Source organism: Pithys albifrons, chromosome 6, assembly GCF_047495875.1.
Source record: "Pithys albifrons albifrons isolate INPA30051 chromosome 6, PitAlb_v1, whole genome shotgun sequence".
NCBI classification, from domain to species: domain Eukaryota; kingdom Metazoa; phylum Chordata; class Aves; order Passeriformes; family Thamnophilidae; genus Pithys; species Pithys albifrons.
In genome coordinates, this window is record NC_092463.1 from 36,882,888 (window position 1) to 36,900,690 (window position 17,803).

The window sequence follows — 17,803 nt, forward strand, 5'->3', positions numbered from 1 at the left end:
TTGTGCTTATGAAAGAAAAGTAGATTACCCAGTTTGGCTCAGACTTCCTAGGAAAAGTTTGCCTCTCAGCTATTTCCTTTTGGTGACAAGGTTAGGAGTAAATGGATTGGATGCTGAGATGGCAACCTTGGGTATGTGCAATCTCGTGTTTAGCAAGAATAATTTATAGGACACAAACCTCTGGAAAGAGTATATTTCTAGAGAGGTAAGGTAACATGAAGATTGTAAATAGAGGAGTAACACTATTACTATCTCTTTTCAGCCGGGCTGTGTGAACACCACAGAAATGGACATTAGAAAGTGTCGCCGTATGAAAAACCCACAGAAAGTGAAAAAGGTCAGCTTGAGTTCCTGCTTTTGGATTTTACTTGTGTGGTGGTCTGTTTGGTTGTTTGGTTTTTGATTATTTTTTATTGTAAATCATACCTGACACCTACAGTATATCAGACTTAACCAACAGGAACAAAAAAAAGTATTTTGACAGTATCAGTTATGTTTGGTCTGCTTGGTGAATTTATTATTCCCATTTTACCAGAAAGTGGTACAGACTGGGTGATGGGTAGAGCTGAAAATGGACACTAAAGAGCTCTGTGTTCCAGATATCAGATGACTCTGCACTCCCATAAAATTAAAACAATTGGCAAAAGTACCTAGGTCCCATTTTCAGAAATTGTCTGGGCACAGATAATGAGTTGTTTACCTGCCTTAATAATTTCAAAGTCAAGATCATTAGCAATTTGGGTGTCTTTGACTTCCAGCAAGTTTGAGCTCTTCTATGTATATAAAGTCATAGAATCATTTAGGTTGAAGAAGACCTTTAAGATCAGTGACTCAAAACCTTAGCCCAGCTCTGCCAAATCCATCTAAACCATGTCTGTAAGCAACACATCTACATGTCTTTTAAATACCTCCAGGGATCTTGACTCAACAGGGCAGCCTGTTACAGTGCTTGATAACCCTTTCAGTAAAGAAATTATTCCAAATATCCAATCTAAACCTCCCCTGGTGCAACTTGAGCCTGTTCCCTCTTGTCCTATCACTTGTTACCCTTTTGGAAGGGACACCCTACTCCTGAACTTCCATAGGTAAATTGCAGCAGAGCTATTGACATGTTTCTTAGAATTTTAAATAAAAATCGAAAATACTAAATGTTTTTGATATTCCTTTCGGTTCTGTTCTGAAAATGAATGGCTGCAGGTCAAGCTGCAGGGTTTTGTTTAGGGTGGTTCACATGTACTTGACCCACTTACACCCAGCTAAGCAATTTCTTCAATGTGTAGTTTTACAAGAAACTAAACCAAGTGAAAGCCAATGGCATAGCATTAGGTTCTAGTATTGTCTTTTGCCACTTGGTTCATCAGAAGAACTACTCCCAGTGTTCATCCTGCAAGTGTTGACACACACAGTCTTCAGAGCTCCTAAAAATTTAAAACAAACATTTAAAACAAACCCTTTCTCAACATGCCTACAGATCTTCCAAGTGCAGGCATCTGCAAGCAGGGTCTGATCTGTTACTTTTGCTCCAGGCTGAATGATTATTGACCTGCGTGGGTATAAACAGTAGGAAGTTGCTGGCTTGTTACCTTGCTGCTTTGCATACCACGCTGTTCCTCATTTCATAACAGAGAAAAATGCTGTAATCCCTTCTGTATGTTTGTTGGTCCCTCCCAGTCGGTGTATGGGGTCACAGAGGAGTCTCAGCCCCAGAGCCCTGTACACATACCCTCCCAACCCATACGCAAAACTACAAAGGAGGATTTCCGGAAGCAAGTAAGTATGTGGCTGTATGGCAACTCTTCTGAGAACTGTTACCTGAAAAATAGCATATTAAGTTATTGAGATACCAGCAAAACCAATTGTATGCTTTAACTGTCCTTGATTTTCACTTACTTACATAAAGTAGTAAGTATTCATTGAGCAGTGCAGTTGTATAATGATAGTATTATGAGTAATACTGACCTTTGAATCTACTGTTACTCTGTCTCCGGACCAGGAGACAGATTAGTTTCCAGCTCACTGAGGATGTTTGAAAAGGGAAGAAGCCAGCATACTTGGGCACAGGCTGGGGACTGGTGGTGAGGAAAGACATCGTTCAGTGCATAACTGCTAGACTGTACAGTCAGAGCTTTTAGGGAACTAGGAAAAACTTATTTGCACCATCAGGCCCCAAGGAATGGCCAGCCAGCTCACATATCCTTGTCCTGGCACAGGGAGCTTTCCCTCAAAACTACTTTCCTGCAACAAGCAGTCCTCGCTGAAGGACAAAAGGAATTGCTAGGTCAACATTTTAGTAAAGGCAGCTTTAAACATGTTTATTAGACAGAGAGTTTTCAAGTGGTCTTCTGAACTAGCCTAGAACACTATATTTTTTTGAGCTTTTTCTATTATAGGCTGAAGAACTAATTCATAGCAGAGTGCAAGTGTGCTGTAAAACTGTTATTGGTCATGTGGTGCTGGTCAGTTTGATAAATGGGAGAGGAGTGTGTGATTCTAAAAAGGGGATCATGTTGCACCCTGAGTAGTCTAACAACCTTGGCCCCAAATATGTGTCTTTTCTACTTTTAATTATGTCTTCTGAGGCTTCCCCTGGAGCTTTGGCTTTGGAAATGGAGACACCTATTGGAAGCAGTTAATAAGCTTCTGATACCTAGGGAAGGGTCCCATTTCCTTCTGAATTATTTTCAAGCTGTCCAGAAAGAGAAATCAATAGTGTGTTGGGATATCATCAGCGCATGCTGTAGAACTCTTGGATTGTTAATGTCCTTGTCATCTCTCTCCTTCAGATAATTTTTCTGAACATGCAGATAGAGAGGCATTGTTTAAAGATGTCCAAAGTAGCAGAAAGGTGAGTATCTTCATTTGCACAACGTCCCTTTCTTTCCTCATCTCCAGTTTGGCATTTCCAGAGACAGAGAGCAGGCAGGAAAGTGCAAAGGCTGATCCCCTTTCTGTATGTCAGTTCCTCTCCCCTCCTTCATCAGCTGTGCTGCCTGTCTGCTGGCCACTAACACTTCTGCACTTGCTCTTCTGCCACTGAGGAAAACTAGGTGGAAAATGAGAATGCTGTCACATTGCAAAAAAGCAAAAGGAGCATTCAGAAAAGAAAGAATCCTTGCAGGAATTTTGTTTCCCACACCTTTGTAACTCTGGAGTTTACTTACAGAAAAGTCATTCCTGTTTCAATTTGAAAATACCCTTCCTTTCTTCTGTGGGGGAACTCTCTGTGCTTATCTGTTGTTAGTTTGGCATAGCTCTGGAGAAGGAGCTGTGTTTGCATCTGTTGCACATGGTGTTCATGCCTGTGTTTGTATTGGGGTTGCAGGTCCAGTTCCTCCTCTTACTTTCACATACATGAAATCCTATGAGAAGTACTGGGGGTTGTACCCAGACTACTCAAGGCAGTGTTTTAACAGGTGGATTTCTTACAGAGGCAAATCAAGGCATAATTTGACCTGGAGAATATGTAATTCTGGTAGAAAAGTATAAATGGGTGGAGAACAAGCTTGGATTTATTTGAGAATGGCAGCTCCTTTACTTAGGTACTTGTAAGTCATGCACATTTGCTGGGGAATCCCTGAGATGAAGGTAGGGATAGGTGTGCTCTTCAGTGACATCACTTTTAAAGCAAAACTGTGTTGAACATGAGGGGCATGATAAGGGCTGGATCCTTCTAGAGAAATAATCAAGGAATTTTTATTTAAGCAAATTAAAAAGTGATTACCCTACAAAATGTGCTTTGTAGTGCCTGCACCTGCAGTTAGCATGTGTGTACTAAACTAGGTAAATTAAATGGTGAGAGGCCCAATGTAGGCTCCTAATGGATCATAAAGTTTAGCAATTACAATAAAAATTTATCCAATTAAATAGAAAATATTCAGAGGCTCCCAGAAATCCTTCATACGTTATATTGTACGATTGAAATGTGCACACTTGTATGTATGTTCAGGGCTTTTGGATCTTTTTAATTAAGAACATACATTTGTGCTTTAACAAAAAGTGTTTCAGATATTCACAGAATATTCTAAGTTCAAAGGGACCCACAAAGATCATCGAGTCTAACTCTTAAGTGAATGGCCCACATGGGGATTGAATCCACAACCTCGGCGTTATTAGCACCATGCTCTAACCAACTGAGCCAACCCATTCCCTCAAGTACTGACTTTACTTACAATAACCTTAATATACTGAGACAGTAATAATTTCCAGGCTGGTAATTTACAAGCAAGCAGATCTGTTTTGCTTTTTTCTAGCTAGGTCCATTCAATAAGGTGGACTCAATAAAACTCATTCACTTGTGAACACTGAATCATGTCTACATAAGACATGTTTTCTTCACATTTGTAAGGAGCTACTGGCAATATAAATGTAATGCTGTCAATGCAAAGAAATGAAAAATCCTATTAGTTTTCAGTAAAACTGGACAGAACATTTTCCAGTTTGCAAGGGCTTTTTTTTTAATTGCTTCCAAATGATGATATCAAAACCTGTGCAAACTGATAACCAAGAGAAGAGTTTAAAAAAAACCCAACAAAACAACAACAAACAATCAAATTACAGAATCATAGAATATCCTGAGTTGGAACAGACCCACAAGGATGATCGAGTCCAACTCCTGACCCTGCACGGGACAGCCCCAGGAATCACACCATGCATCTGAGAGTGTTGTCCAAACACTTCTTGAACTCGTGAACTCTGGCAGGATTGGTGCCATGACCACTTCCTCTGGGTGAAGAACCTTTTCCTAATACACAACCTAAGAGAATATATTTATAAATCATTATTAATAATTATAAAGAATGAAAATCATGGTTGTGATATTTATATCTTGTGAGGGGGTGTTTGGTTATGTGATGACTTTGAGTAGCAACATGGATGGAGCATCCCAGGACTTGGTGTGGAGAGTGGTGGGAAGTGCAGTCTGGACATGGAGCATCACAGAGTATGCGGGAGGGAAGTAGAGGGGCTAAGGAGTTCAGGGACTTGGTTGGGTGGTGTGGGACACCGGTGAGGAAGAATGAATGTGGATGGCCTGAATAGAACAATTGCATGAAAAAAACCTGTGTAACCTGAAAGCCCCATTAAAATACTGAATACAAGCACTAGGAACAAATGTAAGGAGATGCTGTTACTATTAAGTCACATTTCAGGCTGGACCGTGCTCTCCAGAGAGTTTAAGTGACAGTGTGGCCGATCAGAGTGCAGGAGATGATGCTCCCTTCAACAGCTAAGACTGACAGTGGCACCACCTGCCATTTTTTCAGTATAGCACAAAGGCACTTTCGGGGAGAATGAGGAGTGAATAAGGCAGGAAGGTCTAGGGGGAAACAAGTTAGTTATAGGAGTAAGATATAAATTGTTTCAATAGTAATAGACCAAATGTATTCATTTTGCATTAATGCACACTATTCTTGGGATAGCCCTTGTCTGTCAGAACAGGAACAGAAAGTCTTTCCAAATGATATCCCCAACTTTCATGAAATAAATTGCCCACTGCTAAAGATTTTCTGCTTCCTTCTTCCCTTTTCCCCTTCTAGGAGTATCTGCACCAGCTGTGGCAACAGGCGTTCCTCAGCTGCTCCATTCACCTTGTGATCAGTTTTTCTTTCACATCCTTTCATCCCACTTGGGACCTGCACACTGTCAGGTTTAGGCATTGAGATTTGCAACTTTTGAGCAAAACTATCATTGTATTCTACCTACTGTTTTCCTTGACTGCACTGTGCAGTGTTAGTACTAATTTCATTAGGCATAGATTCATGGAAATAGCTGGGGAAAAATGAGCATCTTCCTATCAGAAGCAATCTCAGCTCTCTAGATGAAAATCAGTGCTATCCTTTCAGCTTCTCAAAGTTACTGTGAAGGCTCAGCAGGCCCCTTGACTGAGAGACTTTGGGTTCTCAGAGCAAGCTCTGCAACCTTCAGACACCTCTTTCCACCACCTTTTCTACCAGATACAGAGTTTATCACCCAGAAGGCCAGAAGTCCAGGTTTGCATTTTGAGAGAAATGCTTTTTCTTAGCAGTTCCCCTGCCTGTAGCCTCCTTTAGACAATGAGGCAATGATTCCACTGCTATTATACTAAATCAGCAAAACACGCGTCACAATTGCCCCTGGTCTCATTTTAGTTTTTTCCCCTTTTATTTTTGCTAGTACTTGTACTCGCACCTCTGATGCCTTCTTACTATTTTATTAGGAGCAATTCAGGTTTCACAGCAGATATTTCCTGATTGATCCTTTCTGGCTTTCTTTTCTCTTTTAACCAACCCTCTCTCTCACTGATGTCTAAGGGATTGCTGCTGCTCTGTGAAATTGGACGCTGCTCTCTCGTCCACCCCTTGACCCACAGCACTCATGAAATGTAATTAATGAAATGAGATGAGACAGCCCTGAGTGCCCTAAGGGGCAATGGGAACCTGCTGTGGTTACAAAAGTGTATGATTTTAATGCCTCATGATAAGAGCTAGGACAAACAAAAAGAAATAATTAGTATAGAGCAGGTCAGGGAAACTTTCTGCCTTTTGTGACCCGTTGTTTCACAGAGTCTTTTCATTCTCCTGCCTTTTTAAGATGTGGAAGACCAGAGGTATAGTTTAGCATGGACAATCACAGTACAAGTAGATTAGTTGTTCAGTATGATGAGAAACAATTAACTTAGTTAATTGGCAGACCAAGGCCAAAAAAAAAAATAAAGTGCCATACAGTATTTACAGTATAGACTGGGACAAATTTCCTTTGATTTATTTCATACATGCTGTCTTTCTTTTCTAAAACTATGCCCCTAGCACCAATCCCATTGGAATTCCAGAATCACTTATGTGAGCCGACACAGTTCTTTTCCCAGAAAGCTCTTTGAATCTCATGCTAGTGGGGATTAGAGGCTATATGCCTTAACTGACTCTTCATGAAGCAAACCAGCATAAAGGCCAGGTGTTTTTCCAACATGTGTATAATTTACTGTAGTCTAATTTAATTTTAAAGTACTGTTAAAGTATTTTACAATAGTGCCATTAGACTAAATAATATACCAACAGAACAAAAAAATTATCTATAGCCAAAGCTTTGATGCTCAGGACTGTGATCCTCCAAAGATTTAAGTATATTCTTAGCTACAGCCCATGACCCTGTTTAGGTGAGTTCCTCATAATGTATAAAGTTACGTGGGTGCAAAAGCCTGCAAAAAGCAAGAGGACAAGAGGCAGTAGTAAGGTGCAACAAATGAATAGGACGACATACACTTCATATTCATCCCATGGTTCTCTGGGGAACTCCTACCATAGCAATCCAGTAGTTGCCTCATTGGGCTTTTTGTGGGCATCTCAACAGAGACAAGATTGAGGAAAATATTGCCATTGAGGAAAATGTGCTGTGAGCTGGCGCATGTTTGCAGAGAAACCCTTGCATGTATCATCCCTGGGAAAAAGGTCTCCCTTTATTGATGAGAAACTGGCTAATACCTATAAAATAAAAATAAGCGCTCACAAAAGGAAAAAAAAAGGATGAAAAGAAAAGCTGTACCTCTCTGACATATGACTGAGCATTCAAACCCTGTTTCTCTTTCTTTCTTTCCTCTTTTTTTTTCTTTTTATTTTACCTGTCAGTTTAATTGCCTACACAGAGCAGTATGTGGAATATGACCCTTTTATAACTCCTGCTGAGCCTTCCAATCCTTGGATAAGTGATGATGTAGCATTATGGGACATTGAAATGAGGTAAAAAATAATTGGTAGTCTTAACTAATGTTAGAGTTGTCTTGCCATTTTATTTGTATGCTCTTCACACTGTCCTGTTTGGAAATGAAGTTTCATGTCTGTAACTTTAAGAGATTCAAGTACATAGTTAAGGTTTATCACTTGTGTTTGTGAGTTACTCAGCCCTTCCACTTCCGTATGGCTGGATGTAGGATACTTTGTAAGTCAGGTAGCGGATATTCTCATACATGTCAAGAACACACACAGACTCAGGTGTAGGAGCCTACACCTATAGGATACTGTTAAGATATACTTGTTCCAGCACATCTCCTTTGACCCTGGAGAGCCTGCTCTCTGCTCCTCACCAGCTGCAATGCTCCAGCCCTGCTCCTGTCTGGGAATCCCATGAAAGATGCTCCTGCAAAACAGAATGGGTTATAGGGCAGTGGCCATTCCCACTGTGCTGAAGTGGATTAGGCACAGGAGCCAGAGGAACGTAGCTTACATGTAACGTGTGAGACTTGGCAGGTTGGAATTGTAGTAGTTTGATAAAGTGAGTCTGTTGCTTGCCTGTTGGTGAACAAGCTGGTTTGTCTCTGGTATGGTGTCTAATAGCTGAATAGGAGGAGAAACAATTGAAGGGCTTTCGACGCCTTGCACCTCAAAGAGTTTCTCAAAAAAAACCCAAACACAGCACTGCAATGGAGTTGATCTTTTCCCCGTGTGATGCTGGTGCCTGTGTCTACATCTCATAGGCTACCCATAGCCCTGACAGAGGGGCTAGTTTTGTCCTACTGCCACTATCCCTAGCAGGTTCCACAGCAGGTATGAATGGAATCACCATGCCCCGCATCACCTTTGCTACTCAATCCCATTCTGCGTCCAACTACTGCAAGGGTTCAGCAGCTTGTCCTAGTGTTCAGCTGCTGTCATTTGGCACTAAGTCTGAATGCTAAATCTAATCCTGTCTGTTCTTGAATAATAATTTAGAGATGCAATTGGTCCCAAAAAGCTGGTTCATAGTGAATCAGTATTCCAGGAAAAGGGCAAGTTTTTTCAGTTTAAAATCCGTCCAGTCTGGGATGTGAAAGATGTCTTCACCTGCTTCTCTGGTAGTCACAGAAATCTGTTAGTTCCCTAACCTCTGCCCCTCTTCACATAATTTTTAGGACTTTTTTTTTCTAGTTAGTTTCTCTCATTTTCTCCATCCTCCCTAGCAGGGCTAGTACTAAATACAGTCCTTGCAAAATACTGCTCTGCAGAAACCCTTATCCACAAAGGAATCCAGGCATCCATTATTTCTTCATCTGTTGAGGTAGCTGCAGATCTCAGAAAAGATGTCTATGTCCCCAGAGAATACAATTAACCTGATGTCACAGCCTTTATAGAAATTTAAAATAAAGGCTTGGCTTCTGCTGTGATTTCAGAGTTAAGGAAGGTGATTCTCCTGCCGATGAAAAAGAGAAAGTTGTATTGTTGGGAGATGGAAGAACAAACAACTCTGTATTTCCATTTTATTCTCTATTGTAAGAGAACTCGCTGCATCTGCATTTAGTTGCAACTTGCATGAATAATTAAATGATCCCTGAGATCCCCTTGTGTTGCCTGCAAAGCTATTTCCTCAGCTAGGAGAGCAGAGCCCTTGCACAGGGAAACAAAGAGCTTCTCACTTCTAGTGGTAAGGCTGGCTGCTGCATATGGGCAGCCCTGTGCCATTAAAGTTCATCCTTCATGGCAGTCAGGACTTGGGAAATGCCATGGAAAGCATTCAGTTTTAGACAGCACTTTGGCCTTTTTTTGTCCCAGAACATTGTGCTGCAGCAAGAAGAGCAGCTACAGATCTCTGGATTCAGCAAGAGCATCTGCAGATCTCTGGATTTAGCAAGAAATTGCCAGAGTTTGACTTGTGCATAGCTCTGCGCAAACATGGCTTTCATGTCCCCATGCTCAGGCTGGCTCATTTATCAGGTAGGCTGGCATCTGCACCTGTGTCTGCAGTGCTGCTGGCTCCTGGCCGAGTGAAAGAGGAGCCATCCCAAGTGTGCTGCACTTTGAGTGAGGACATGCTTATCAATTTTGCTTAGTCTTTATACCAAGAAGAAATCGAAGTGGGCATTTTATTTATCCCTTTGGCTTATTCATCTTCAGCACAGACTGCCACTGTCCCCTAAGGCTCCAGGATTAGAAATAGCTGTGGACATGACAATACATGTAGTTTAATAGATATGTACTGTTAACAATGGCTCTACTGTCACAAATGTGAGCAGCTGAGCTGTATTTTAATGGTTGTCTCATAGTATGACGCCATCACACCAGAAGCTTTCAAACACTTTGTGAGCCCACATTACGCTCTTACGCTGACTGTCTTGTAGGATCCTCATTGTGATTCCCGTGCACCACCTCTTCCCATAGGCATCTTTGCAACATGTCTGGTGATTCAAACAACAGCTTATGTAAGTTGGGTGGTATTAATTAATTTAGGAGAAAGGTTGTTAGGGATTTTTGACACAGCGTCCCAGCTGAGACACAAAATAGAGGTCTCATTATCATGGAGAGTAGAAGGAAGATGATTTTTAGCCTTCCAAGACTTAGGCATGCAAAAATCACAGACACTGAAAAATAAAAGACCACAAGCCAGTAATCATTTTTAAAAATCTTGTCTATGCTGCTTCTTAGTGAAACTGCCTTTTTAATGCAAATGTGGATCTGAAAATCTGAAGCCAGTTCCGAGTGACCAGCCAGCCCTATGTAGGACACAGGGAGTTGCTCTGGAGCTCACCAGTGGCTCAGGGAATACTGCTGTAAAATTTCTGCCTTGACATATAAAAAATCCTAAGGTACATTTAAGGATATGTGCAAGAAGAGCATAATGAATAATCATTTGAGTATGATATACTGTTCTTTACATGAAACCTTACTGGAAATTACTCTGAAAATCAAATCATTCACCATCTCTCTTATGTATGTAGCCATGATTGTAGCAACCAGGTGGTTTTAATGATGACCCTGGTCTGTAGAGGTTTTTTCTGTTATTTGCTAACTTGTATTTCTGCAAAATCTTGAGGAAGAGACTAACTTCTCATCTGATAATCTTTCTCCCTTTGCTGCTTAGCAGAAACAGCAACAGCTGCTCGGACAGCAGGCAGAGATGCACATTCCATTTGGTTTTTCCCTTCTCTCTCCAAACAGCAAAGAACCTAGCCAGCAGCGTGTGAAAAGATGGGGTTTCTCCATGGATGAGGTGCTGAAGGACCCAGTAGGACGAGACCAGTTCCTTCGTTTCCTGGAATCAGAATTCAGCTCAGAAAACCTCAGGTGAAACCTTTTTTGACTTGAACTAAATGAACGCGACTGATGCTACTTTCCTGCATAGGTGAAATGCAGTGTTTGGTTTATCTTGAACTGCTAAACATACCCATTTGAATAAAGCTGAGAATGGTAGGATTTGGCCCACAGCACTGCTATGGATGTCTATGTAAGTAATCTCAGAAACAGTGTTTAACAGAGTCAGTGTTTTCAGGTATCATATGCAAAGGCTTGCAAATTTGAAATAATGTGATGAGACACAGCATATCACTTTTAAGCCTCCTAACAATATATAGGATTTACATGTGTATTTGTGGCAGGGGCTCTGTGAGGGAAACAGTATGGTGATCATGTGGCTAAATGGTGTTGCAGTACTGGCACTCACTAAATCAGGTTTGCAACAACTACTTTTAATTCTGACACCTCTTAACTCTTCTAGAGCTTGATTCACCTTTATAGTATTTGGTCTGTGTGGGGATTCTGCGTATCTGACTTCTCAAGTTATGAAAAAGACAAAATGTTTATTATGAAACGTTATGTGGACACCCACGTGATCCTACATCACACTAAGAGTCTGTAACTCTATTGTGTGCAAATCTGATACTTGAACTACAGCAGGAATAAGAAGCAGTAATAAGTTGCCATGAGCTGACACTAGATGAAGACAAAACCTTTCCTGTAAGATCCAGCCCTCTGGCCTTGTCCATAACTCCAAGATGCAGTCCTATTGCAGAATTGATGAAAAGACATTGACAGTTGCCAACAGCATGATTCATTCTGGGATAGCAATCCTTCAGAGAATGCCTGTCTCTTCAGCCCTTTCAGCTGCAAAACTAAGAGCTAAACCCAGCTCCTTAGGATTCATTAGTCAACCCTACGTACCCCAGAACTAATGCATTAAGCCATTTTCCCTTACTGAAACCAGGTATCTTCTCTGACTGATAGAAATATAGAGGTCTAGCTAGATATCCCCCACAGACATTAAGCTAAACTTACAGCAAAGATCTGAGTGCACTGCCTGTCCTAGCATTAATCAGTAAACAGTCACAGGTTTTATCATCATTGTCTTGAATCATAAGTCTAATTCCAAGCCTAACTCTGAGGTTTATTTTAGGAAAAGCAGCTCTCCTGATGTGGAGAGCCAAGGTGGTGTTGTATCCTGCAGACAAAACCAAGCCACACGAGTTCTGGTAACATAAATATACAGTGAGTTGTGAGAAATTGAGGTTCCCAGGATTATGTTGAAATGGGACTGGGGCAAACAGTGGGATTCATGTTCAGGATTGCAGGTATCTAAATGCTCCCTTCATTGCCTGGTGCTACAAAACCTGAAGAAAATGAAAGGCAGCTCATTCCAGCCAGAAAGGTAGCCTGCACAGGTAGAGGCTGATGATACTCAGTGGCTGAGAGGTTACAGTTCAGACTCTAACCTGCATGTGTCAATCAGCCCAATTTACTTCAAGGGTGATCCATTTGTGCAGAAGCAGGATGCTGGTGAGCAGCAACCATGTGCTTTTGTACTCTAGTTTGTGGGATCCTTAACCTGCTCCTTAATTGAGGTAACAGAGATCTGGCAGTAGTCTGCACCTGTGTCTTCCCCTGGTTACTCCTAGAGACACAGAAGGATCCAGCAGTAATGGAATTTGCCTGCCTAGATATGGTGGTATCCAGTAAAACCCACGTTTTTTACAGAGTCTGAATTGTGGTGCTGTGGTTCTGTCTCAGTAGGATGGGCGTAGGGGCCAGTTCTCATGCTTTCTCTGGGGCAGTCCTGTTCCAGAAGGCAGAACGAGTGTTGGCAGGGATGGCCAGAGAGCTTTGCAGGTTCACTGGCAGAACTGTGCCTGCTCCTGAGATGAGGAAATCTGCTTTCAACTGAGCATGGAGTCAGTTAGGTTTGGCCTTTGCTGGTAGTGAGCAGGCTTGATGTTCTTTGTTTACAACAGCTAAGAACCTGATTGCACACCCTTAAAGTTTGTGGGGTTTTTCTTTTTTTCTCACTTAGAAAATTGAATACATTTTTAAACAGGTGAATAATTGCCACTGTAGTGCAGTCTCCTAGCCAGTGAGATCTGAAAGGGAAATTCCCCAGAAAGTGATCTCTAACAACACTGGAACTGGCCATTGTATTTATCGGATGTGCGTGCCCAAGGAGAAATACAGAAAGCATGCCAGCAGAAAAACAGTGAAAACTTAATGCACCTTTATATTTACTGTTTTTAAAAACCTGAAAGTTACCCTGTAAGATAAACAAGGGAGCGTTGCTAATTACATAAATGAGCTTGAACATTTATTGCTGAACTGGTACTGAACTTGGATATGCTGACTGCAGTTAAGTACAGTGGTGGTCACTTGCAATTAAATTGTAGTGATGAAGTGCAAAATTACTATACTGTATTAGAGTACTCCTCAAGTGGGTGTTCTGAAATAATCTTGGGTTGTGCTGATGAAATCCAGCAGGTTTTATGACTAGCGGGTGTTCCCCACATTCATCCTATTGAAACAAATGGAGAAAGTTCCATTATGAGAAGGCAAACATGTACCTTCCTCAGTTTGAGCTGTTCCTCCTGCTGATGCACATTCTTTTTGATTTTGGGATGGCTTCTAGCGAAAGGAGGTGTCAAGTCAGTGGGCTGGCATAGAGAGGTTAAGTCCTGGATCCTTTGTGGAAGACTGATTTCATTCTTAGTTAATATGGGAATTTTGCTATCATGGTATCATTATCATGGTATTGGCTTATATGTATCATTATTATCTAATACTGAATCAGCATTAGCAAGCCTGCTTAAAGCTTTAAATAACAGAATGCAAAGGCACCAAAATTAATGAAGAAAACTGGAATAAGGTGGATTGTTAACAGTGGTGCTAGAGAGAAGGTGGCTCTGTAGTGTTCAGCTGAAGCAGTGAAAGCGCCTGAATTCTCATTAGGTGTGTATGGCATAAAGGAGAGCAACTGCTGGATGCTGAAACACCCAAGGAAAACTAAGTTACACTCAACAGCAAGGTTGGGATCTGTTTCACTCAAGTTCACAGCCTGGAAACACACACTTGTTTCTGTATTATCCAGGCTCTATTTAGAGAGAGAGAAGAGAAGCTGAAGAAGCAACAGTGAATCACCTGGGAAGGATTTGTTTCAGCTTTAAGTGGAAACAAAACTAAAAGTACCTAAATTACACTGTAAAGCCCTTGTCTCTTTTTACCATAAGCCTGGAGAGACTGATTCAAATGACAGTGTCTGCATGATAGACATCTACAGTGAAACATGATATATCCCACCCAACCCTGGGAAGCTGTAAGGAACTTTGAGTGCACAATATCTAGCACCTTGCTAGAAAAAAATACATTTGTATTTAATATTTTAAGGACCTTCATCCCAGTAACTATCCAGAGATCTGGGAACTGTTGCAGCTGGGATGTATTATCTCTTGGGAGTGTCAATGGGATATTCATTAATACTGGTCGGAGCACTGTAGGCCCCTGTGTTGAACTTAAGGCAGATGTGAGAAAACCTAAAAATTCCTGATAGCACTAGAAAAGACTTTGTGAAGTGTGTGCTTAAGAATGCCTTGAAATGAATGTAATTCACTAGTATAGCAAGGGGACAAAATTCTGCTCTTAAATCCAGTGGTGCAAGTCCCAAATCACAGGGCTATCCTGGTGGGGTAGTTCCATATTTTTGTAGCTGAGAGAAATTGGTCCCAGTGGGGTTCTCAGACGAGGGACTGCCAGATATAGCAGCAAACTAGACTCAGTGACCTCCAGGATCTCCTTCCAGCTGTGTTTCTGTGTTCTAATAAACTTACAGGATCATGCCCACCAGTCTCCTGGGTTCAGCTGAGCCCTGTAACTTACTTATTTACTGACTGTCCATTATTTATGTGACAGCAGGAAAGCCAGTCAGTTGGGTATTTTTCTCTCCGTTTTTATTTCAGCTCTTTTCCTTGCTCTCTTTTGTATCTCCTCTGCGTTGCTATCTTTCATCTACAATTTGTCTTGACTGTGTTGATTTTTGAAGTACCCAAAATATAGCAGACAAAATGCCAAGCTTCAATTAAAAAAAAAAAAAAAAAGCAAGAAAAGAAAAAGAAAAAGAAACAAAAAAAGAAGAGCATCAGAGAGTTATTATACATTTTTTATGACCTGGGAATCTCCTGAGACATCTTGAGATTGCTGAGATCTTCATCTAACTGGTGGATTGATTTTCCCCCCCCAACTTCCTAGAGTATCAGCTGGAAAGAGAAACTGCAAAGTGGGAATATCGGACAGGGGAATTTCGCCCTAAGGGAAAGGATGCTGCACACCTGTTTATAGACCTAAATGGAGAACACATGTTGCTTTGTGGGAACGCACTGTGGAGCTGCTGGTGCAGGGATGCAGGCTGCTGGGCTTTACTGATTGGGAGCATATGTTGAAAATGGAGTTAGCCGGAAAGGAATTTTACCTGCGAGAAAGTGTTTATATCATACATGACCCTAATGTCTAGAACTCGTTGCCAATTTCCTTTTTCCAGTTTTCATCAGGGAAGGAGAGGTGGTTCAGGCAAGCCCCTTAGGGGGTTACTGAGCGCGTTTCCCGAGCAGTCAGTCTGTAGGCGCTGCCGGAGCTGCGGGCGCGTCCCCCGCTGTCCAGCAGGCGGCGCCGCAGCCCCGCAACACGACGGGAGGGGGGGCCGGGCCCGAGTGGTGCGGGGATGGGCTGGCACCTGGTTCGCCGGCGGCCTCGTTCCAGCCCCAGAAAACTGAAAGGCAGTAGCAGGAGGAGGGACTTGCACTGTGGGCGCCGCTGCACAGCTTGGGAGAGGAGAGCAGGGCAGGAAGGACGGCGAGGGAGAGGTCTGCGGGACGCTTGCCCGGTCTCCTCGGGAAGGCTCCTGTGCCCCAGCACAGCCTCGCTGCAGCCAGTGCCCCCAACAGGGGACAGATTTCTGCTGGTCTTGGCTGCGCCAGGCTGACTCTACCAAGGATCTGGCCATTGAACAACACAAAGATGTGCATATTGCCAGTCTGAGCCGCATGTTGATTTATACCTGTTATTTCTATTCATTTCCCCTCCCAACTGAGATGTTCAAAAGATATTTCTTCTCTTGGTAAATGGAAGTTTGTGAATGGTTAGAGATGTGTGAGAAATGCTCACATTTACCAGTAAAATTTAGAGGGGACAAAGTTATCAAAGCAAAACTAAACTTTTATTTAACAGATTCGGCCGAACCAGGTGTGTCTCTCTCTGGCCCGAGAGACAGACCTACAACAAAACGAAACAGAACTTTTTATACCCTTTCCTGGCCGAAAGGTCCCTGCCCCCTCTTGCTATTGGCTGGGAACTGGGGACTCGCAGTCTGGCCCGGTTCGCCTGCCTGGCCAAGATCCCCCATCACCTCCAAAGGTGGGAAAACCCATTGGAAACTAATTACCCCTTAACTATTCTGTTACAGTTCTTTTTAGCTTCAGCAAAACCCTAATTCTGTTTCTAACAGATGCAGGACAGGAGGTGCACAAGGTACTGACGTGGAGCTAATGAGGCAAGGAGAAGAGTGTGCCCAGATTCTGACCTGGGATAGTTACAGGGTGATTTCACTGTCAAGCCAGAGGGGTCATGTCCTGCCCCAGGATGGGGGTACAATACTGCCCTTATCTTGTCAGTTGTTCCTCAGCCTCTGGAGTCATCCATATTTTGCCTCTTGATCAGGTTTTAAAATAATTGGTTTAAAATATACCTAAGAAGCAACCCCCCTGTCTTTCCCCACCAGTCGTTCACTGAGGGACATCTGCAAGCAGCAGTGACCGAGAACCTCTACAGTGCCCTGCAGGGAGGCAGAGCAGGTATGGTGAGCTTCAGGAGCTCTCTGTGCCTTGAGGGAGCTGTGGAGAATAAAGTGCCATTATGGAATACCTTCTGCAAGTGACAGCAGTTTAATTACAAACTGGATGAGGCTGGAATGGTATATGCCACTGACAACACTAGGACATCACATTATCAGCCTTCTCCAGACCTTACATGCTATTTGTAAAGGACAAAGAATCTGTGATCACTGCTGCTGTTCCTTCTGTGCAGACAGTCCCTGTGCCAGTCCTGCTCTGCTCATAGGGCACCTGTGGAAAGGACACACAAGGGCATCTCAATCCTCCCCTGCCCTTTGCAAGAGAGGTCCACTGGAAATCTGTCTCCTACAGAAAAGGAGGAGGCAATGCAGGATCTGCTGACTCCTTATGAACTTGGTTGGGGTTGTGCTTGGACTTCAGAAATTGCAGGAGTCATTCAGGGAGTGCATTTGTACTTTATAATTGAGAAGAAATTCCAGCGCAGTCATTGTGTATCTCCTCCTTTCCTAGACAGAAATACCTGCTTCTCTCTTGTAAATGTTATAATCCTATAGGAAGCCCTGCTTATTCATTGGCTGCAGCATGATTCCTTATGGCAGAGAATTGCCTTGAAGTTGAAGCTGTGGGGCTGAGCACCCCGCTTTGATGTTACTTGATTTTCAAATGCCAACTGTAGTGAATAGCTTTGAAATTTTTACCAAGACAAAACTTCCCTTTGACTTGAAGAGGACATCCAGCCTTGGGCATGAATTCACAATTGCTTGCAGTAAAAAGAGCTTGTTCTTGTTACTGTCAGGTTGGTCTGGTTGGTTGGTTTTCAGATTGAGCCAAATGGTTATTAAAATGGATGGTGCTCCTGTTCTGGCAAGCTGTCACTTCACAGTGTTCCCGGTTCTTTCACGAGTGTGCTTTCCCAGCCCGCCTCCCCAGCTTCAGGGGCAGAAGATAAGCCAGCAGAAAATGTTCTCTCTAGCCAAATGTTTGTCTGAA

General features: G+C 42.4%; 1 protein-coding gene across 4 annotated transcripts in view; it reads left to right on the forward strand.

Annotated features, from left to right (window-relative positions):
• Nucleotides 1–17,803, forward strand: part of RGS6 (regulator of G protein signaling 6) — a 283,923-nt gene that overhangs the window by 222,024 nt on the left and 44,096 nt on the right. For all 4 annotated transcript variants that reach the window (XM_071558236.1, XM_071558235.1, XM_071558237.1 and 1 more), the window contains 5 exons: nt 263–337; nt 1,672–1,770; nt 2,784–2,845; nt 7,599–7,709; nt 10,878–11,003. In XM_071558236.1, coding sequence (XP_071414337.1) covers nt 263–337; nt 1,672–1,770; nt 2,784–2,845; nt 7,599–7,709; nt 10,878–11,003 — 473 coding nt within the window. The remainder of the gene's footprint in view (nt 1–262; nt 338–1,671; nt 1,771–2,783; nt 2,846–7,598; nt 7,710–10,877; nt 11,004–17,803) is intronic.